General features: G+C 45.9%; 1 protein-coding gene across 4 annotated transcripts in view; it reads right to left on the reverse strand.

Annotated features, from left to right (window-relative positions):
• ZNF613 (zinc finger protein 613) overlaps positions 1-22,287 on the reverse strand; it is a 36,151-nt gene that overhangs the window by 6,109 nt on the left and 7,755 nt on the right. The window contains exons 1-5 of one of the 4 annotated variants that reach the window (XM_045046219.1): positions 18,157-18,293; positions 14,500-14,707; positions 11,542-11,668; positions 11,157-11,249; positions 2,438-6,361 (exon numbers count right to left, since the gene is read on the reverse strand). In XM_045046219.1, the coding sequence (XP_044902154.1) occupies positions 4,644-6,361; positions 11,157-11,249; positions 11,542-11,668; positions 14,500-14,514 (1,953 nt within the window). In that variant the 5' untranslated portion in view covers positions 14,515-14,707; positions 18,157-18,293 and the 3' untranslated portion in view covers positions 2,438-4,643. Of the gene's footprint in view, positions 1-2,437; positions 6,362-11,156; positions 11,250-11,541; positions 11,669-14,410; positions 14,708-18,156; positions 18,294-22,287 lie in introns of those variants that run through there. The other 3 variants (XM_045046218.1, XM_045046217.1, XM_019818547.3) reach the window with 3 other exon arrangements.

The raw sequence follows: 22,287 nt of genomic DNA on the forward strand, positions 1-22,287 counted from the left end.
AGCCCCAGGTCAGGCTCTAGGCTGACAGCTCGGAACCCAGAGCCTGCTTCCGATTCTGTGTGTGTGTGTCTCTCTCTCTGCCCCTCCAGACGCAGGGCTCGAACCCGTGAACTGTGAGATTATGACCTGAGCCAAAGTCAGATGCTTAACCAACTGATCCACTCAGGAGCCCCACAAGCAGTTTTTAAAAAACCACTTTGTAGGGGCACCTGGGTGGCTCAGTCGGTTAAGCATCCGACTTTGGCTCAGGTCATGATCTCATGGTTTGTGAGTTCGAGCCCCACATCAGGCTCTGTGCTAACAGCTCAGAGCCTGGAGGCCACTTTGGATTCTATGTCTCCCTCTCTCTGCCCCTTCCCTGCTCACACTCTGTCTCTCTCTCAAAAATAAATAATCATTAAAAACTATTTTAAATCAGTCTGTAGAAGGAAAATACTATTGGGATATTCTGCATTTATACTTTCTTTTTTTTTTTAATATTTTTTTTTCAACGTTTATTTATTTTTGGGACAGAGAGAGACAGAGCATGAATGGGGGAGGGGCAGAGAGAGAGGGAGACACAGAATCGGAAACAGGCTCCAGGCTCTGAGCCATCAGCCCAGAGCCCGACGCGGGGCTCAAACTCACGGACCGCGAGATCGTGACCTGGCTGAAGTCGGACGCTTAACCGACTGCGCCACCCAGGAGCCCCAGGAATTTTTAAAAAGTGTTGCAAGGTAGGGCACCTGGGTGGCACAGTCAGTTAAGCGTCTGACTCTTGGTTTCAGCTCAGGTCGTGATCTCCCGGTTCGTGGGTTCGAGCCTCCACATCGGGCTCTGCACCAACAGTGTGGGGCCTGCTTGGGATTCTCTCTCTGCACCCCCTCTCAGAATAAATAAATTAATAAACATCTTTTTAAAATGTCGCCAGGAGTATTTTAAAATGTCTAAGGAACAGGAACTATAAAGAGACAGGTAGGCAGAATTGAGGAACAGTATATCTGAAAAAAAGAAACACCCCCACAGGTTGAAAGCATATTAGAGGCACTGACGGGATAATTAGTGAACTAGAAATTACCCAAAATGCAGCAGAGCTACTGCAGCTGGGCAGAATATTCCGAAAGACTATGATAATTTGCTAGCGGGACTCAGAACTCACTGAAAGCTGTTACAGCTTATGATAGTTAAAGGATACAGGTAAACATGAGCCAAGAAAAGTGGCGCAAAGGGCAGAGCACAGCAAAGTCCCAGACATGGAGCTTCCAGATGGCCTCCCACAATGGAGCCACGGGCAGTGTTACTTCCTCAGCATGCACCTGCGACAGAAGGCAGGGGAAACTGCCAGCAGAAAACTCCCGAGCTTGATGTCTGCTCCGTGTGGGGGCTCAATCAGCTGGGCAGGACACACGCATGTCCGCCTTCAGTCTCCAGCCTCTCCAGGGGTGCACGGACACACAGCCGCCCCCCAAGTCACGCTGTGGCTTTTCCTTGGCTGTTTTAATCTCTATTCTTTCTATCATAAATGTAACCTCGAGTATAAAAGGCTTTCTGAGTTCTGAGTCTTCTTAGCAAATTAGCATACCTGAGGGTGGTCTTGGGGACCCGCAAGGTAAAAGGGAACTCACTTGTTTGCTGAATATACATACAATATATGCATAAATATTAACTATTAAATATACATATATATTGGGCGCCTTGGTGGCTCCGTTGGTTAAGCGTCTGACTTCAGCTCAGGTCATGACCTCGGGAGTCCATTCTCCTTGGGTTCTGTGCTGACAGGTCAGAGCCTGGAGCCTGCTTCGGATCGGTGTCTCCTGCTCTCTCTGCCCCTCCCCCTCTCACGCTCTGTCCTCCCCCCCCAAATAAATGAACATTAAAAAAATTTTTTTAATAAAAATGAATTAAAAAAAAGAAAAAGAAACCTGGACCAGATACCACATGAGGACATAGGGAGAAGGTGGCATGTACAAGTCGAGGAAAGACCTCGGAAGGAACCAACCATGGGGACCTTGATCTCAGACTTTAGCCTCCAGAATTGTGAGAAATGTCTGTTGCATAAGCCAGCCAGTCTGTGCTCTGTTATGACAGCCCGAGAAGACTAATACACCCACTCCAATGAGCCAGACAAGGCAGTGACCCATGTAGACCCAAGCCCTTAGACCTTAGGATCCTCACTCGTCACCCTGTGCCACAGCTGAGAACGTGGCACCTGGACGGAGGGGAAAATGATGAGGCTTCAAAGGTAGAAAAGCAGTTCCCTAAAATACACGAAGACGGAAATGGAGCGTTCCAGAGTCTAAGTAACCAACAATGCCATTATCATCTGGCAGTCAGCACGCTTAGTAATTGTTACGATTTTTATGAAGGTGTGGGGTGGAGCCTAGAGGATGTAAACAGACATGGCCTTCTCAAAGAGGACCATCTGGAATTACCTATCCTACTAAAATGTTTTATTTACCTGGGACGCCAGCCTCGGAAAGGTAAGTCAGCACCTGGGCCTCAGGGTTCAAGGCAGGCCTGGGCAGCCCCTTCAGGGACCCCGACTGAAGATTCAAGGACAAAGACACGGGGCACGAGAGGCGGTGCAGATTCGTGACACGAGGAGTGGAGATGACCTGAAGCCTGAGTCGAACAAGAGTCCATTTCTGATTCTTTGAAGAGCATCTGTCCCAAATCCATCCTTCCAGAGGCCATTATTTTGCATGTTTTGTTCACCAGTGTGTACCCCATGTCTACAACAGTGCCTGGCACAGTGCAGGCGCTCAAAAAAACATCTGTTGCAGTAAATTCCTCAAAAATCCAGTGTTTGGAATTCAATGATGAGACAGCCACTTGATGGCAAATTTCCACTTTTTTCCCTTGTAATCAGCGCTCCGCTTTTAAGCTGGACAGATCTTTCCTGAAGCAAGGGAAAGAACCCTGAGTACAGGAGAGAGGACAAGGCCCCGTTCCCAGGACAGTGAGCGTGATGAAGCTACGTGTCCCAGTTCATCACATCACAAAGGAGCTGGGATCCCTGAGATAAAAGCTCTAACAGGGGGCAGACTGTGGAGCGAGGGTCAGGGCGCTTCACAGCATCGAAAGAATCTCACCTCCACCCATCTAACGCACTGTCCTCCTTTTTGGAGGTGACGTCATTTTCTATCAATTGGGCTTGCTCTGAGGATCCTATTCCTTCTCTGATCTGCCCTTTCTCTATTGCCAGGGGCCTCTATTCAGGATTCTTTTTTTTTTGCTTATAATTTTCTGATCTTTGAAATTTCTTTTCCGTAGCTCCTTTCCTTAAGTGAACAAAAATCCGCTTGATTGATTAGTCCAGTGGGTCATTCATTTAGGCCACACATTTACTTTCAGTTTCCTTTCAAAGCCATGGGATTTGTTTCCAGTCTGCTATGGGCTGGGGAATATGCGAAAATCTATAAACTATCTGGGTAGGGATTTATAATCCAGGTAGAAAGATAGTATCTTTTAACAAAGTATCCATATCCTATTTTACACATGTAAAACCAACTGAATCTTTTCCCCATCCCTGTCCAAATAATAACATGCCCCTCCAGCAAGAAATTACCATGATACTTTGTACCTTTTACCTTATGTCCCTTTCAGCTAATGTAGGTGTATCTATCCTCTGATTACATGTGCTGGAAGGTCAAAGTGCTATATGCATGTAATTCAGTTTAAAAAGAAAAAAAAAACACTTCAAAGGCAGCAAGGATTCTTATTTAGTTCACTACTGTCAGCATCTGTAGATCATGTAAGGAAATAGCTAATGAAAGGTTTTCTGAGCAGTGTGTGTACCGGCTGGGAACTGTCTTCTAGGCAAAGAACTTGACGGATAGGTTATTCAGGAGTTCCGAGTAGTTGTTCCTTTGGGGGATATTTACAAAGTCAAATGAATCCAAATATGCCACAGTACAACACTGAATTAAATGTATTCAGCTTCCTTTTGAAGGATTTCAGTGGTCTAAAATTAACTGAATAAATTTAGAACCAAAATAATACAGGAGCTAACCAAATACTGATCCTGGGTGGGAATGAAAGATTCATGCGCCCCCCAGAAAAGGGGGGGTGCACGGTTATAGTTCTAACCACTGATGTGCACCATCTACCACCTCCTTTGAATTAAGGAGTCACCATCACATCAATTAGGAGTCTGATTCAAGGTATATTGTCCTGAAATGTGCACGGTGTGGAATGAGGCTAGACTTCTGGCAGAAATCTCTGAAATATTCACTTTCACAGGGCGTATTCGCTGGATGTGTTTGCTGCTATTTTGCTGAAGACGTTCCACAGTTGGTGTGCTCAGAGTCCTTTTTTTCTGTAGGATTTCCCCAGCCTGAGGATGCTTCAGTGACAGTCCTGCCACAGTCACTGCCTTCAAAGCTCTTCCAACAGTTTCTCTCCTGTGGGAACCGTCTGGCACCTAGTGAGGTCTTCTCTCTGGGGAAGGACTTTCCCACAGTCATTATATTTCTACCAGCTATGAGCTCACTGCTGATATGGGACCCGTGAGACACCCGGCAGGCTCTATCTTTCCACAAAGGCTTTCTGGATCTTTATTCTATTTGTCTTTTTATACTATTCCCGGGCTTTACACTATGCGTCTCAGTATACGCCTGTCAGCCACACACTGACCTGGCAGGTTTTATTCAAGGGCTTTCCACCTAGATTGTATCACACTTTATGCCTGTGTGCTTTTTGGGACATAAACTATGACGCAACTGGTCGGTGAAGGCAGCACCACATTCACTGCATTCAACAGGTTTCCCTGTGCAAACTTGGTTATCTGCTGGTGGTGCACACCTAGCACCTGGCTGTCCCACCGTGGCTGTGTTCCTATTTGCTAGGAGCCCACAGAGGCGTAACGAAGTCTGAGCCGCTACAGAAGGCATTGGCCTGGACACCTTATTAACAGGGTCTTTCTCCTGCGTGCTATCACTTGAACGTGACGGGCTGTGGCTCTCTGAGAAAGGATTCCCCACCGTGACTGGACGTACACCTTTCTCTCTTGCGTGCAACATTCCCTTATGGTAAACGAGGCAAGACAGGTGGGAGAAAGCCTTCCCACAGTCAGTGCACCTGTAGGGCCTCTCTCCTGTATGAGTCCTCCGGTGTCTGTTAAGGCACGACTTATCTCTAAAGGCCTTCCCACAGTCACCGCAGGTATAGGGTTTCTCTCCTGTGTGAATCCTCCTGTGGTTAATGAGACCGGACTTGTGGGAACAGGATTTTCCACACTCACTACACACAAAGGGTGTCTTTCCAGTGTGAAACCGCTGATGGGATATGAGGCAGGTCTTCTGGCTAAAGCCTTTCCCACATTCGGTGCATACATAGGGTTTCTCTCCAGTGTGAATGCGTTGATGTTTAAGGAGATTGCCCTTCTGAATGAAGCCTTTTCCACAGTCACTGCATACGTAAGGTTTCTCCCCAGTGTGCGTCCGCTGGTGTACGATGAGATTGCCCTTCTGAATGAAGCCTTTCCCACAATCACTGCATATATACGGTTTCTCTCCTGTATGAGTCTTCTGATGGGCATTGAGCTGCGACTTCCAGCGGAACGTTTTGTCACATTGGGTGCATTCATAAGGTTTTTCTCCTGTGTGAGTTCTCTGGTGTTCAATGAGCCTGGACTTTCTGGAAAATGCCTTGTCACACAGACTGCATCCATGGGGCTTCTCTCCCGTGTGAACTCTCTGATGGTTAATGAGCCGAGACTTCTTGAAGAAGCCTTTTCCGCACTCACTGCATACATAGGGTTTCTCTCCTGTGTGAGTTTTCTGATGCACAAGGAGCCGTGATTTCTTGGGGAATGATCTGTCACATTCAGTGCATGCGTACCGCCTCTCTCCTATGTGAGTTTTCTGGTGTTCGGTGAGCCTGGACTTTCTGGAAAAGGCTTTGCCGCACATGCTGCATCCATGAGGCTTCTCTCCTGTGTGCACTCTCTGATGATCCGTGAGCCGAGACTTCTTGAAGAAGCCTTTTCCACACTCACCGCATACGTGGGGTTTCTCTGTCTTTTGAGTTCTCTGATGCTTGATGAATTGGGAATTTGTATTTGCAGAATTTCCACTTTCAGGAAATTTAATTTCAATACAATACTGGTCATGCTTTGTATGGGAAAAGGATTTCATATCCCCATTAACCTCAGTCAGGTTCTTTACTTCATAGCTTCTGTTCCGGTTAACTGAACTTAAATTTGACTTCAGCGTTTTCCCATGTAAGTCAAAGATGTCATGACTTTGCCTTACAGGAAAATTACTTTTACTCCGATGAACAATGTTTCCAAACGCATTATGTTCATGGCATTGTTTCATTCTCTTTGGACATCTTTGATTTTGCAAGTGCCCCTGTAGATGGCCACCATCTTTCTTGATCTCTAGGAAAGAAGAGAAGAATGAATCTTTCCATGAGCTTGATATATCAGCTTGATATATACTAAAACTATTTCTCAAGTGGATCTGTGTAGGTTGGTTCCTTATTGACAACACTATGACCTCATTTTAAAGAAACTCCAGGAAATATGTTTGTTATCATTTGAACAAAGGTTAAGCACAATAATATAAGCAAAGAAGAAAGGTAAGAATAGTCAGTGCTTAAATAAGGTTAGATCACTCAAAATGAATAAACATAGATTTGGCTCCTTTCTAACTGTGACCTTACAAAGCATGCTAAGAAAGTCCAATAAAACCAAGTTCCCAGAGGAGATAGAAGGATATCTGTTTTAAAATGTTGTGGGACACATTCATACATCCATAAATCCTTAGGAAACTATGACCATGTACCAGGCATTGTGCTGGTGACGAGGACATAGAAACACATTTCCTGTTTCCACTGAGCATACGTTCTAGTTAAGAAAAACCAAATTAAGCAAGCAGTGACAGAGAAAGCAGGTACAAACTGTGAAAAGTGGGTTCAGGGAGCAATGGAGAGTGAGGTGGACAGAGTCAGAACATAATGTGGAGAGAGAAAAGACAAGGCTCGCTCACAACTTCAACTTGGGGGGAATTAATACACGTGAGGAATCAGGTCTTATTCTGAAGTATTTGACCTAGGCCAATTGACAGGTGGGTAGTGACTTTTAATGAGATGGGAAATATTATTGGGGTTTGGAATGTGGGGAAATTAAGCGAGTGTATCAGCCTTCAGAGGCGTTTTGGATAGCTGATACAGACACGAAGAGCTTGATTGGATATGTAAATCCTAAGAAAGGTCTCAACTAGAAATAACAATGTAGAAATCACCAGTGTATAAATGTCACATAAAGACAGGAAACTGGTTGGGTTCGCACTTGGATAAATGAGTACGTTGAAAGATGAAAGTACGGGACCATGTTTACAATTACTGGAACATTAGGAGTTTGGGTTTTTAAATGTTTATTTATTTATTTTTGAGAGAGAGAGTGTTGGGGGCGGCGGGGAGGCAGAGAGAGAGGGAGACAGAGAAACCCAAGCAGGCTCTGTGCCGTCATCACAGAGCCCCATGAGGGACTCAAACTCACAAACTGTGAGAGCATGACCTGAGATGAAATCAAGAATTGGATGCTCAACTGACTGAGCCACCCAGGCACGCCAGGAGTTTGGGTTTTAAACAGCCCATGGACTGGGGCGCCTGGATGGTTCAGTCAGTTAAGGGTCCACCTCTTGATTTCAGCTCTGGTCATGATCTCATGGTTTGTGAGATCGAGCTCCACATCAGGCTCTGTGCTGACAGTGCAGAGCCTGCTTGGGATTCTCTCTCTCCCTCTCTTTCTGCCCCTCCCCAGCTCTCTCTCTCAAAACAAATAAATGAACATTAGAAAAAAAAAAAGCCCATGGAGGAAGACAAATACCATATGATTTCACTCATATGTGAACTTTAAGAAACAAAAACAGGGGCGCCTGGGTGGCTCAGTCTGTTAAGTGTCCGACTCTTGCTTTCAGCTCAAGTCATAATCTCATGGTTCATGAGGTTGAGTCCCGGGTCAGGATCCACACTGACTGTGGAGCCTGCTTAAGACTCTCTCCCTCTCTCTCTGCTCCTCCCCTGCTCGCAAGTGCATGCTCTCTCAAAAAAAGAAACAAAAATACACAAAGGGGAAAAAAAAAAAAAGAGAGACAAACCAAAAAAACAGACTCTCAACTATAGAAAACAAACTGACAGTTACCAGAGGGGAGGAGGGTGGGGGTAGGTGAAATAGGTGAAGGGGATTAAGATTACGTTTATCTATCATGATCAGCACTGAGTAGTGCGTCCAATTGTCGAATCACTATATCGGACACCTGAAGTGAATATAACACCGTATGTTAACTATAGCGGAATTAAAACTAAAAATTTAATTAGAAACAAAAATACCAAAGGGGGGGGGGGGAAGAACCCAGGGAGAAGCAACAAACATTGTCTACATTAATAAGGGAAATAAACATGCCCATAGTCAGGAAATTACAAGGGTTGTAGACACTCTGTGCCAGGAACCAGGGCGAAAGACCAAATACATGTTTCTTACATCACAATACCACACGAGGGGCTGTCACCTTCTTCTGTCACATTTACATTTTGTACTTGCACACAAGGAATATTCCAACTGTTCCCATGTCAGTGTAATGAGCCCCCAAACCGACACCTTGCCCCCAATAGCATCTTTTCCCAAAATTCTTTTTTTTTTAAGTTTACTTGAGAGAGAGAGAGAGAGAGAGAGAGAGACAATGAGTGGGGGTGAAGAGGGCAGAGAGAGAAGGAAAGAGAGAGAATCCCAAGCAGGTTCCATGCTGTCAGCACAGAGCCCGACATGGGGCTCAAACTCACGAACCATGAGATCATGACCTGAGCCGAAATCGAGAGTCGGACGCTTAACGAACTGGGCCAGCCAGGTGCCCCTCTTTCAAAATTCTACATATACATCTTGGTTTCCATCATTTACAGGATGCTAAAGGATCACATTTCTGATCCTAGACCAAGATTCTTGGCGGCTTTGCCTTCCATTTTTCTTAGAACTACTGGATGCATATACACCACTGCCACTCAGTTAAAAAGGGAGACCACACATCCAAGGACAATGCAAATCCAACTTACAGCTCCACCATTCTACCTCACTTACTAACCAAGTCCCAACAGTTAGCCTGGAAATAAGTTACGTCTCCAACGATGACCTCATTTATCCATGTTTCCCCCACGAATTCCTTCTAAACCTGGCCTTCATGTGGCTGCAGTCAGGCTAATCCTCTGACAGCCCCCACACGGCTGTGCCCATTCCCACACTCACACCTGCGTTCTTTGCCCTTCATCATCTTTACTCCAATCTTATTTATGCCTCCCACATATCATGCCACCCTTCTCCCACTCTGCGTCACTGTGAACTGTTTCCCCTCGGTTTCTAAAGTACTCCTAGCTTTACCGTTCACTGACAATTAACTTCACCCAGCCCAGGACTGTAGCACGAGACGCCTCATTCAAAGCAGAACCTCCATGTTTTACATGCCAATTTGTCCCGTTTTCTTTTTTTTTTTATGTTTATTATTTATTTTTGAGAGAGAGAGGAAGAGTGCACTCATGCATGTGAGCAGGGGAGGGGGAGAGAGAGAAGGGGGACAGAGGATCCAAAGTGGGCTCTGTATTGACAGCAGAGAGCCCGATGCGGGGCTCTAACTCACGAACCTGCAAGATCATGACCTGAGCCGAAGTCAGACACTCAACCAACTGAGCCGCCCAGAAGCCCCTGTTCTCTATTTTCTACTAAAATCTTACTTCTAGAATATATTGCTTTACTTCTCACTAAATTCAATTTCTTCCAGCACATATGAAGACTGTGGCTCGACCAATTAGGCTCAAGAGGGCCTGTTTTACAGCATGATATATAGACCAGCCCAGGCCATCACCCTGAAGCTAACAAAAACACGCTCTCAAAAGAAAGGGTCTGGGAAACCCTGCGTTTAACAAATGGCCACCTTTCTGATTCCTAGCTGTCCAAGGCTCCTTTATTTTTTTTTTTTTTAGATATCTATTTATTTTTGAGAGAGAGAGACACACACACACAGAGCATGAGTAGAGAGGGGCAGAGAGAAAGGGAGACAGAATCAGAAGCAGGCTCCAGGCTCTGAGCTGTCAGCACAGAGCCCGATGATGGGCTTGAACTCACGGACGGCGAGATCATGACCTCAGAGGAAGTTGGACGTTTAACCGACTGAGCCACCCAGGCACCTCTGTCCAAGGCTCTTCTTAATCTGTCCACATGCCACACGAGATATACTCAATCCATATTTCCATCTCTAGTCCTAAACTCTCCCTGGACTCCTCTGCCATATCCAAATTCTCCCAAATTCCCATGCATGCAGAGTGGGAGAAGGGTCAATGGAAACCAAGATGCCCATGCATCTCCCAAATTCTCTGAATTACTCTAGCAAATAATCAAATTCGAGGGGGAGGAGGTCATGGGAACCTCGAATTTGTAGCCAAGTCAGACAGAAGCTGTGAGTAACCTGATTGATATCTAAAGCGGGGGGCAGTCTCATGGGATCTGCCCTTAACCTATGGGATCTAACACTACCCTCCAGGTAGATAATGTCAGAACTGAGTTCAATCGTAAGACACCCGGCCAGTGTCACAAAGAACTGCTTGGTGTGGGGAGAAACCCCAACACGTAGCATCAGAAGTTCTGTGCATGTGGCCATGGTGTCAAAGGAGAGATACGAGAGGTTTTCTACACAGCCCGGATGCAGGATGGGAAGATCAGAAGTTACGTCCCTCCCAAATTCACATGTTGAAATCCTAACTCCCAATCAAAACCGGAAGTGAATGTTAGGAAGGGAAAATGACGTTATCCAAAGGGACAGGAAGGGGCACTGGTCAGAAGACGGGGCTCAAATTGAACACTTCTCTTTGGAGAGAGGTGTGGAAGGTGGACTTTTGGAGCAAGGGAAACAGAAGGAACAGGTGATGATACAGCACCGGGCAAAGAAGGCTGATGAGATCTGAAGATTCGAAAAAGAAACCCAGAGAGAAAAATAACAGAGACCTGTATGAAACAACCACGAATTGAACCCAAGCAGAGACAGGTCCTCTAAGCACCTAAAAGAGAAAGGACCCTTCTACGGGAGATTCTCGGAGCTCTGTGACACACGTCCTCAGACACCCTTGCAGCCGTGACACTCTGAGTGACTAAATGCGACCTCCTCACCATCTTCCCCACTGGCTCTCACCTGGACAGATCCAACGGCGGGTTTCATCTTCTGTCATCCACCATCCCCCTCGTTCCAGTCTGGAGAGTGCAGCCGGCATGCTGGCCACATACCCTGTTCGTGGGAAACGACAGAAGAGGCAGGCTCTGTGAACTGGGCCGTGGTCTGCCAACACAGAACAACGTTCTATGTCAGGGGCCATGCAATTGCAATTTCCAGGCAGGCAAAGATAAAGGGCTTGTCTCGGGAAAGGCACATGACACCCTCGAATCTGGGGCCAGAGGGGACGGACTGAGAACCTACATGTCAGAGGAGCACAGACACGCCAGAGCTCTCCGAAGCTGACAGAGGAAAGGCCACTGACTGGGAACCCCCTAAAAGAGAGACACAGGGGAGCCATCCTCACCCACTGACACCAGGTTCCTGAAGTTCTCCAGCATCACGTCCCGGTACAGGTCCTTCTGGGCGGGGGCCAGGAGCCGCCACTCCTCCTGGGTGAAGTCCACGGCCACATCCTCCAGTGTCAGCGATTCCTGTAACAACACAGTCCTGTTTAACATGACTGTTCCTCGAGTTCCTGAAATGGAAGGAATATAAGGGGAGTTGTTCTCATTTTCGCCACATAGGCCACATATGTACACTTAGGTCTTTGGTATATTTTTTTAATTTATTATTTTTTGTTTTATTTTTAATTTTATTAAAGTTTTTTAATGTTTATTTTTCTTTTTTTTTTTTTTAACGTTTATTTATTTTTGAGACAGAGAGAGACAGAGCATGAATGGGGGAGTGTCAGAGAGAGGGAGACACAGAATCTGAAACAGGCTCCAGGCTCTGAGCTGTCAGCACAGAGCCCGACGCGGGGCTCGAACTCACGAACCGCGAGATCATGACCTGAGCCGAAGTCGGACGCTTAACCGACTAAGCCACCCAGGCGCCCCAATGTTTATTTATTTTTGAGAGAGAGAAAGATAGTGTGAGCAGGGGAGGGGCAGAGAGAGAGGGACACACAGAATCCGAAACAGGCTTCAGGCTCTGAGCTGTCAGCGCAGAGCCCAACGCGGGGCTTGAACTCGTGAACTGCAAGATCATGACCTGAGCTGAAGTCAGACACTTAACTGACTGAACCACCCAGGTGCCCCCAGGTCTTTGGATAGTTAAAAAAAAAAAAAAATTTTTTTAACGTTTATTCATTTTTGAGAGACAGAGAGAGACAGAGTGTGAGCAGGGGAGGGGCAGAGAGAGAGAGGGAGACAAAGAATCCGAAGCAGGCTCCAGGCTCTGAGCTGTCAGCACAGAGCCCGACGCAGCTCACGAACCACACAATCATGACCTTAGCCAAAGTCAGATACTTAACTGACTGAGCCACTAAGGCACCCCAGATATTTTTTAAACTATGTTGCTATAGAAGCAAAATACATCCATGTTTAAAGTATGTAGAACAAAATGCTCAGTAAGCACGCAGTGAAGTATCATTCAACAAATCAGAAGTTTCTGTAATAAGTAGTCATTAAATTCTGCTAAACTAAAAACATTTCCAATATATGTATTTGAAGCACTGGCTGTATATATACATGAAGAAGAATCATAGTTTTGCTATATAACTCTGTAATCATTGGAGTTTTTTACCTTTAAAATATATCCAGGCTGTTCTATGGGGTTAATATTTAAAAGGTAATAGAAGGAGATGGCACCTGGATGGCTCAGTCGGCTCACTCTCGATTTAGGCTCAGGTCATGATCTCACAGTTCGTGGGTTTGAGCCTTGAGTCACAGGGCCTCCTGGGATTCTCTCTCTCCCTCTGCCCCTCCCTCACTCACACACACACTCCCTCTCTCAAAATAAATAAACTTTAAAAATATACTGTATTCCAATGGGGTGCCTGGGTAGCTTAGTCGGTCAAGCGTCTGACTTTGGTTCAGGTGTTGATCTCACAGTTCATGATTCAAGCCTCACGTCAGGGTGCTGACAGCTCAGAGCCTGCACCCTGGTTCAGATTCTGTGTTTCCCTCTCTCTCTTCCTCTCCCCCGCTCTCTCTCTCTCTCTCTCTCAAAAATAAACTTTAAAAAAATCCTTAAAAATATACTGTATCTCAAAAAACAAATAAAATAGGGGCGCCCAGGGGCACCTGGGTGGCTCAGTCAGTTAAGGGTCCAACTTCAGCTCAGGTCATGATCTCATGGTTCATGGGTTCAAGACCCACGTCAGGCTCTGTGTTGACAGCTCGGAACCTGGAGCCTGCTTCTGACTCTGTCTCTCTCTCTCTCTGCCCCTTCCCTGCTCATGCTGTCTCTCTCTGTCTTTCAAAAATAAATAAATGTAAAAAAAAAAAATTTTTTTTTAAATATGGGTGCCTGGGTGGCTCAGTTGGTTAAGCATCCGACTTCAGCTCAGGTCATGATCTCGTGGTCCGTGGGTTCAAGCCCTGCATCAGGCTCTGTGCTGACAGCTCAGAGCCTGGAGTCTGCTTCAGACTGTGTCTCCCTCTCTCTCTGCCCCTCCCTTGCTCATGCTCTGTCTCTCTTTCTCTCAAAAATAAACAAACATTAAAAATATTTAGTAAATAAAATAGGAGACAGTAGAAATTGGCTTTGAACATGAGCAAGGAGCATGTACTATCTTTCATTAAGGGGGAGTTTGAAAGCAAACTGCCTGGATCCCAACAACCTTACCCAACAACAGTACCTTCAACTCTCTACTGCCATATTTGAACTCAAACACCAACCAGTTCAGCCCCCTGTTCATAAGGACTTTTTAAAGTCATGCAGTCCTTCCATTTTCTTAGGTCACCTGGGTTTTATTTTCAGAATAACCCTGATGGCCGCAAGGCTGGATCCATGGGCTCTCTCGTTATGGTCCCAGAAAAAACTGTGCCCACTGAGGTCTCCTGGTCTATTCTCAAAGAGGACTCTGAGGAACCCTGTTTTGCACTTAGGAGAAAGTGGAAGTTCAAGACACCATATCACGTCTAGGAAGCACCCCTAGACAAAAGTCCGGATGCCTAGGTGCCATGAAATATATAGTGACATCCTTGTGGAACCAGTCTGCTTTCTCCTCAGTCATGGTCTATCCTGTGATCATCGTGATTCTCCAGTTGTGATGGCCATCAGAGACATCAGACATAAGCCGACAGCTAACGTAGCCCAAAAGATGCTCCAGTCACACGGGATGTTCTAACACGGGTTAGTGTGGATCCTAACAACAACATGTTCCTGAGCCTGTCTGCCTCGATACTGGAATCGGAATCTAAATCTATTTCTAAACAAATCCTATTTACCAATGTATACTCTTCCATTTAATTCAGTTGCATTTTAAAGTCCTCCAAAAATCAATCACAGAATTAAGGGACGAATAAGATAAAGTCACCTGGTCCTTAATCATTTTCTTCTGTTATTGGAAAACAGCCAGTAACGGGGACGCTGGGTCTCTAGTTTCTCCTTGCATTGTCCTAAATTCCTGGTTAGAAATCTTGGTCTCTGGTCAGTGGTGTCCCCACAAATGACCGCACGCAGGTCCTGAGACCCGCTCCTTGCTTCGCTTGATGGATTTTGCTCCCAGAGCTGGGACCTGTGGGCTGAAAAGTAAGTTCACTTTGAGTGCACATTTCCTCTGGGCCCAGATGCTATCACTGCTACTGTCACTCGCCTGATTTCAAGGCCATCTGTCCCTTTGTATGGAGCCCCAAAGGCTACTGCACTCTGGAGCAAAGAAACACCAGACCGTGAGTGTGTGGGCACTTTCTTCTAGGAAGTGAAAGTGGGGTCTGCAAAAGGCGCCATGAAAGGAGAGACAACACAGCGTGACGCCCCCAACGGGGGCCTCTCACACAGGTCAGTGTTTGGGAGAAGAAGTAAAAGGTGAGAATTTGGACATCTATTCCTTTAAAATCACATGGGTTAGTGTACCTCCTCAAAAGTCTTCATACATGGCTCAGTTTGAAGACCCAATGTGCTCAGCAAAGCATTATCTAACAAACCATTTTCATTAATTGTTATGTGAAAGAAATAAAGCCAAACCAATGGGAAAAAAATTAAAGCATATTGGACAAGGCTATTCTTTCTGGCTATATACACATTGAATGAAACTATAAAAACATGCTTTATATAAACCGAGTTCAGGGGCGCCTGGATGGCTCAGTTGGTTAAGTGTCCGGCTTCAGTTCAGGTCATGATCTTGCAGTTCGTGAGTTCAAGTCCCGCATTGGGCTCCGTGCTGACAGCTCAGAGCCTGGAGCCTGCTTCCGATGCTGTGTCTCCCAATCTCTCTGCCCCTCCCCCTTACTCATGCTCTGTCTCTCTCTGTCTCTCAAAAATGAATAAACGTTAAAAATAAAGAAGAAAGAAATAAAAGCACCAGTGCATACTGGGGAATGTATAAAGCCAAGTACATGCACAGGGCAGGACACCTACTCAGAAAAAAACCTGAGAAGACCCTAAGCTTTCCCTCTGGCTGATCTGTACACTCAATGCAAGTAGGAAATGAACGGTAAGGCAGAGTTGTAAACAAAATAGTCTGGCTAAGCACTGAAGGAGCACCCCGGGATACAACACACAACCATGAGACATACCAAGTGAAACAAGCCAGACACCAAAGGTCACATGTTGTGTGATTCCACTTCTATGAAATATGCAGAATAGGTAAATCCACAGAGACAGAAAGCAGATTGGTGGTTGTCATGGTCTGGGGGAGCAGGGGAGTATAGAGTGACTGCTTAATTGTTAGAGGATTCCCCTCAGAGTGATAAAAATGCTCTGGAACTAGACAGAAGTGAGGGCACAATGTTACATATGTACTAAAATCCACTGCATTGTTGACTTTAAAATAGTTAACGTTGTTTTGTGAATTTCATTCAATAAAAACAATCCAACACGTCCTAAATATGTTCAGTAAAACAATAAAGTACCTTCTTTAAAGCCAAGAACAAGAAAAGGATGAGCAGTAACACCTCGTCACATTATCTGTACCTATTCTGGAAATGCTACCCAGTTAATTTCATAAAGAATCAAGTAAGAGAAAAAAAGAATCAAATAAGAATAATCAGTATCAGAGAAGAGGAAGGATATGATTAAAAGTTCCTTCAATATGATTAAGTAAGGGTCAGAACTTCAGAGATTTGAGCGAACATATACCAAAAATAAGTTTTTCATCTTACATTCTATGAACTAAAAAAACAATATTTCTCATATAAAAAAATAAGTTTTTGGTCAGATGGCTGATTATAGGACTTCTATCTAAAAGTAGATAGCATTCTGGGGGCACCTGAGTGACTCAGTCAGTTAAGCATCTGACTTTGGCTCAGGTCATGATCTTGTGGTTTGTGAGTTCGAGCCCCGCGTCGGACTCTGTGCTGACAATCAGAGCCTGGAGTCTGCTTCACATTCTATGTCTCCCTTTCTCTGTCCCTCCCCTGCTCACACTCTGTCTCTCTCTGTCCAAAATAAATAAACATAAAAAATTTTTAAATAGATAGCATTCCAAAACACACATTTCTTACAGCAGTGTTACGTGACTGACTATTAGGGGAATGGCTTAACACTTCGTATTGAACACTTTCAATAGAGATTTTGCTAGAATCCAAAAAAAAAAAATCCACTTTTAGGAAAAGTTGCAAAAGAAATAATGGAACAAGCAGGCCAAGTTGATATAAAAGTATAATTTTAGGTCTGCTAATAGAGAATTAATTGAATGAATAAAAGTATACACATCCAGTGAAATATTATGCAGCTATGAGAAATGCTAACAATCTATATTTAGTGAAAAGATATATACCTTGAAGTTATGCATAGCATAAGCACATGAAAAGATGCCCAATATCATTTTTCTTCAGAGAAATGAACATCAAAACCACAATTGAGATATAGTTAAAAAAAAAAAAAAGAAAGAAAAAGAAAAAAGAAAATTGCAAGCGTTGATGAATATGTGGAGGAAATGGAACCCTCATAACTGCTCGTGGAAATGCAAAATGGTGCAGCCACTTTGGAAAATAGTCTGGTGGTTCCTCCAACAGTTAAACATATTTACCGTGTGACCCAGCAATTCCACACCAGGTTTATACCCGGAAGTAAAGGCATGTCCACACAAAACTTTGTACACACGGGCGCCTGCGTGGGTCAGTCCCCTGAAGCGTCTGACTCTTGATTTCCACGCAGGTCCCGATCTCACAGCCATGAGAAAGAGCCCCACTTCGGCTCTGTGCTAACGGTGTCAAGCCTGCTTGGGATTCTGTCTCCCTCTCCCCTCTCTCTGCCTCTCCCTCGCTCTCTCTCACAATAAATACATAAACTTTAAAAATATATATATTATTTTACTTGTGTTACAGTGGCATCGAAAAGAAGTGTTTCCAAGTGTGTGTGTATGTGTGCACACAGTAAACTTCCAGAAAGGGCAAAATCCTCATCTTTAGTAGAAACCTTACCATTTTCGTTGTGTTTAATGCTCGATTTCCAACAAAGCTCTCCTATCTAGGGGGTCGAGAGGAAGAGATGCGACCCCGAGGAAGAGAGGAAGAGAGGAAGGAAGGCAAACGAGGGCTTGGATTGGAAGGGCTGACAGGGAAGGAAACGTTGGAACCCACCCACCCACCTGCTTCAGCCCTCACAAACCTCTCAAGGGCCGACACACCTGGACTTCCCCCAAACACTCGTCACCCCCCACCCTGGAATAATCCCGAAACCTGTACCAGACACCTGTGTTCGCTAACCGCGCGCCCTCGCTCCTGTCAATGAGCCACAGGGTAAAACCCGAATCCGAAGCGGACACCGCTTTCATGAACAAAACCCACTTCCAAAACTAGTCCTCAGTCGCTGGGCGCTACAGACGGGCACCGAACCCTGACCACAGACTCGGAAACGTGGATCTCGACAGACGTGTAATCACTGACCCTCACAATCCTTCAGGACCGACTCCAGAGGCACTGCACCCACACACACCCGACCACGGGCTCCCACTTCCGTCCTCTCCCCATGGACCCCACAGTCACCTCGGTCCTCTCACCCTGTTCCCCAGACGGACCCACACACAGACCTGATGTTCTAGAGACCCCACGACGACCTCCTACAAGCTACACTTCCGCGAATTTTCCTGCCGCGCCCGTGCCCAGCTCCCCGCCAGCGACGGCGGCCGGCGAGGGCCAGCGGCGTTTCTACGGAGCACGGACGCCTGGACTTCCGGCTTTTCCCGGAGTCAATATGTCCGCGCCCATCTGGCCACGGGTGTCCCAGGCGGCCATCCTTCTGTACTTGACGTACAGAAGGCGAAGTAGTCCTATTGGCGAGTCCCCAGGAAAGGCTCGGCACAGTGAGCACCTACGGAAAACACTCCCATTTCTCGCACCTTAAATCTTGCGCTGCAAACCGCACGGATATTCAGAAGCTCGAGTTTACACAAGACAAACATGGGGTAATAAGCTATGTCCAACTCAGCGGGCTCGCGAGAAAAGTGAATGACTTTGCTCAAAGAAAGATTGCCGAAAGACACAAGGCGCAGTCTTCTTAGAAGTTGGGTGTCTCTACAAAGGAAAACACCTGTCAATGGAGGACAAAGGGCAAACATAAAGGGTAAATACCCCAGGAACGCTGATGACTGGATATAGAGGGCAAGAGGAAGATTTGGAGAATCTTCAGTATCTTCTCCAGTATCTGGAGAAGATATAGGGAGAATATAGGGAGAATAGAATATAGGGAGAGTGATAACGCCATCCAAGGAAGTAAAGAACAGCGACTGGAAGAAACGAAGCTTCCTTTGGGGGAGGTGGAGGGAGACACTGCAGCAGGATTCTCACACAGAGAGATGGGACACATAGGCTTTTCAGTCCAATACGCAACTTTATTTGTCGTGCCTGCACAGGCTCAGTGGGTTCATACCCAAAAAACTGAGCCTCAGGCACAGAGGAATGTAGCTTTTACGCAATTTATACTTCTTTGTCTCCCATGTATGGTGACATACAGTCTGACCGGACACAGTCCAAGTTACAGAGTAATGTCAGAGCTACGCATATGCCTATAGGAGTTGATTGGGCCACGTTACCTTCCTTTGTTCTGAGGAGGCCTCCACCACATTCCTTAGGGAGGGACTCTACCACATTTCCTCCTTTGATGCTGGAACCCCCTTCCTTTGGGTCAAAGAGCATCACCTTGGTTTAGAGGTATGTATTTCCATAACATCATCACATGCATGGCCATTTCTTTTTGACCATTGCCTCAATGAGGCTGGAGACAGACGGTATAACCAGGGGAGCTAGGCAAGGTAGGATTAAGCAAGTTCCCAAAATTAAGAGAATAATATCTATGAGGGTTTTGAATCCTCCAAGAGTTGAAAACCAATCTCCAAATAACTCCCCGGGGTCCCAACCTTTCCAGATCTGGATGGGACATGAGCAATCTTTCTCATTCGATCTGTGATCTCCTCTATGACTTTTCCTTCACCATCTATCTGTAGGCAGCAGTTGTTCAGGTTAAACTTTACACAAAGTCCTCCTTCAGAAGCAAGCAGATAATCTAAGGCTAAGCGATTTTGATAGATGGTATTGCACATTTTGGTTCTCTGTTTAGCTAGTAAGTTAAGAGCCCTGGCAGTTTCATTGGTTATAATTTCTACAACTGCTTACAGTCTGATTAGTCTATTTAGCATGTAAATGGGAGTGCGGTAACCCCAGGTCCCATCCTCTGCCCAGGTGGCAGGACCATAATATTGGATTATATGCCAGGGAGGCCATTCACCACCTTTCCAATTGCCAATTTGTAGGGCACATCATTTCCTTTGAGTCTCTCTGTCCCCATACACTTGGACTCCCAAATATTCCCCTCTGGCAAGTGGGAGCAGGAAGAGAGGATGGATGAATAGTTTCCAGCACACATAACCCTGACCAGCCTGAGGGAAGTGCTGTATAGGCTGTCCTTCCACATATCCAGTATATTCACCTGGGCCCGCCATTTGATGGCTGTGTCAACATTGTCCCAGGCCTCTCAGAGATGAGGGAAGTTAGACAAGGGGTGGGGATCTGGTTCAAGGTGATCTGGGGACCCCCACCATTGGGTTTCCCAGGTGGTTGAGTTATAAAATCTTTGGCCTAGGCATGTTATGTTTCCAACAGAAATGGTGAGCTTTCTTCCCCACTGGGCAAGGCAATTTTTCCCTATAAGTGAGTTTTTGAGGAGCCAAGCCCCAGTAGTAGGACTGGGGTATTCTGTTCCATTATAAGCTTCACAGGGATCTAATTCTATAGCCTCCCATGGCCATTGATCCCCCATGTTGGTTCCCCTGCATACATAGCAAGAAGAGATCTTTAGAGTTTGGGCTATGTCTCTCCTAGGGCTAGAAACAAGTTTCTTACTGTGACTGAAGTGGGAGGGGGGCTACTTCTTATTTCTCCATAGAAGGCATGGAAGACTTGATGGAACATGGTTGGATGGGCGGTAGTAACTCTCTTGAAATATAGCACAGTCCCTGGGTCTCTGCCTCACCCATGGATCCAGATGCCAATTCAGGTGCCCCATTGCCATTTGGAATCTCCTGGGTTAATAATGGTAAAATTAACAGGGTTACAGGCCTTCGATCGACAATCTGATGTGGTAGCCCCTTTTGAAGGAGCACTGTTGTGCCTTCTTTTTTCCAAGTAGCCCATGAAACACAGCTCCAGCTGGGGCATAAAAATTCAGGTGTATAGGCACATAAACCACTTTCCTCACACACGTATTTGTCATTGAGTCAGTATTCCGGCTCCCAATCTAAGCCTCTGCATGGTATATCAACAGTCTGTGGGCCCTCTATGACAAGCGCCCGCTTTTTTCGTATGACAGATGCCCCTGGGCCAATACTTATAACCACACAGACGTCAAACAGCATTGACACAGGTCGCTTTGGGTTAGTAATTTATGTCTGGCTGACAAGCACCCCCCCTCCAGCCCCCACCCTTGGTAGGATTGGACTTCTAACCAATCTTCACTGGGGGAGTATTGTGGGCCAAAGCAAGTGTATTGACTCTCCCGTTGGCAGATAGAATAGGTGGTCTTATTGTGTCTGCAGGGCCCCAGGACCCTCCCCTGGCATGAGAAGTGGGTATGGTATAGTAAGGTCCAAGTGACTCCCTGGCCTGACCTGGTTATGTGAATACATGGGTCACGTGATGAAGAATCTAGGTCTACAGAAGAGGTCCAGATTAGAAGGAACCAATGCCAACAAACTATCCTATCCACAAAAGGAAGGCGAATGCTAACAGAAACCTCTCACCACACTCCCCGCTGGCCGGGGCGGCCTCTGCCGATCCTATGGCAAAAAGTAGAGCAAGAATCACAATAACAGCGAGAGATGAAAGGTGACAGTGCATCAGAGTAAGGAAACAGATATAGAAAATACGGACAGTCTGTTTGTTCCACCGGACCGTCGACTCCTCAAGCTTCTGCCATGCATGGATCAGTCAGCTTCCGGAGTGACTAAAGCAGGGCTGCAGTCTCCCGGAGCCTCTGGAGTTGCAGATTGCTTCTTCCGTATGGTCAGCTTGCATGGCATTGATGGATCAGGAATGCACTCCCAGTTTGGAGATGCTAGCTGCACTCTGCTGTGGTGAATCCAAGGGATCCACCTTGGCCACCTTTACTGCAGGAGGGGCAGACAAAATGACAGTGACCGGGTCCCTCTAGAGGGGTTTTAGGGACTGGACATTCCACTCCTTCACCCATATAGCATCTCCTGGTTTAAAGGGGTGAGTGTCTCTGTGGTCAGACTCACAGGTAATGGCTCCCTAACCCAGTGGTGGAAGATGGTTAGGGTAGAGCCAAGGGCCCACATCTGTTGTCTTAGGATTAGATTCCCTATCTCATTTAGATCCCTCCTTATGCCCTTGAAAATACAGGGAAGGCGCACATAATGGATTTCATAAGGGGAGAACCCCATCTGCTTAGTGGGGCTACACCTTTTTTTAAAAAGTTTTTTTTTTAATTTTTAATGTTTATTTATATTTGAGAAAGAGCAGAGAGAGATGGTCACAGAATCCGAAGCAGGCTCCAGGATCTGAGGTGTCAGCACAGAGCCCGACGTGGGGTTCGAATCCATGAAACATGAGATCATGACAGAGCTGAAGTAGGACGCTTAACCTACTGAGCCACCCAGGGACCCCTACACCTTGATTCTTAACAAGGCAATTTGCAACACCTGGTC

The sequence above is a fragment of the Felis catus genome, chromosome E2, assembly GCF_018350175.1.
Source record: "Felis catus isolate Fca126 chromosome E2, F.catus_Fca126_mat1.0, whole genome shotgun sequence".
NCBI lineage: Eukaryota > Metazoa > Chordata > Mammalia > Carnivora > Felidae > Felis > Felis catus.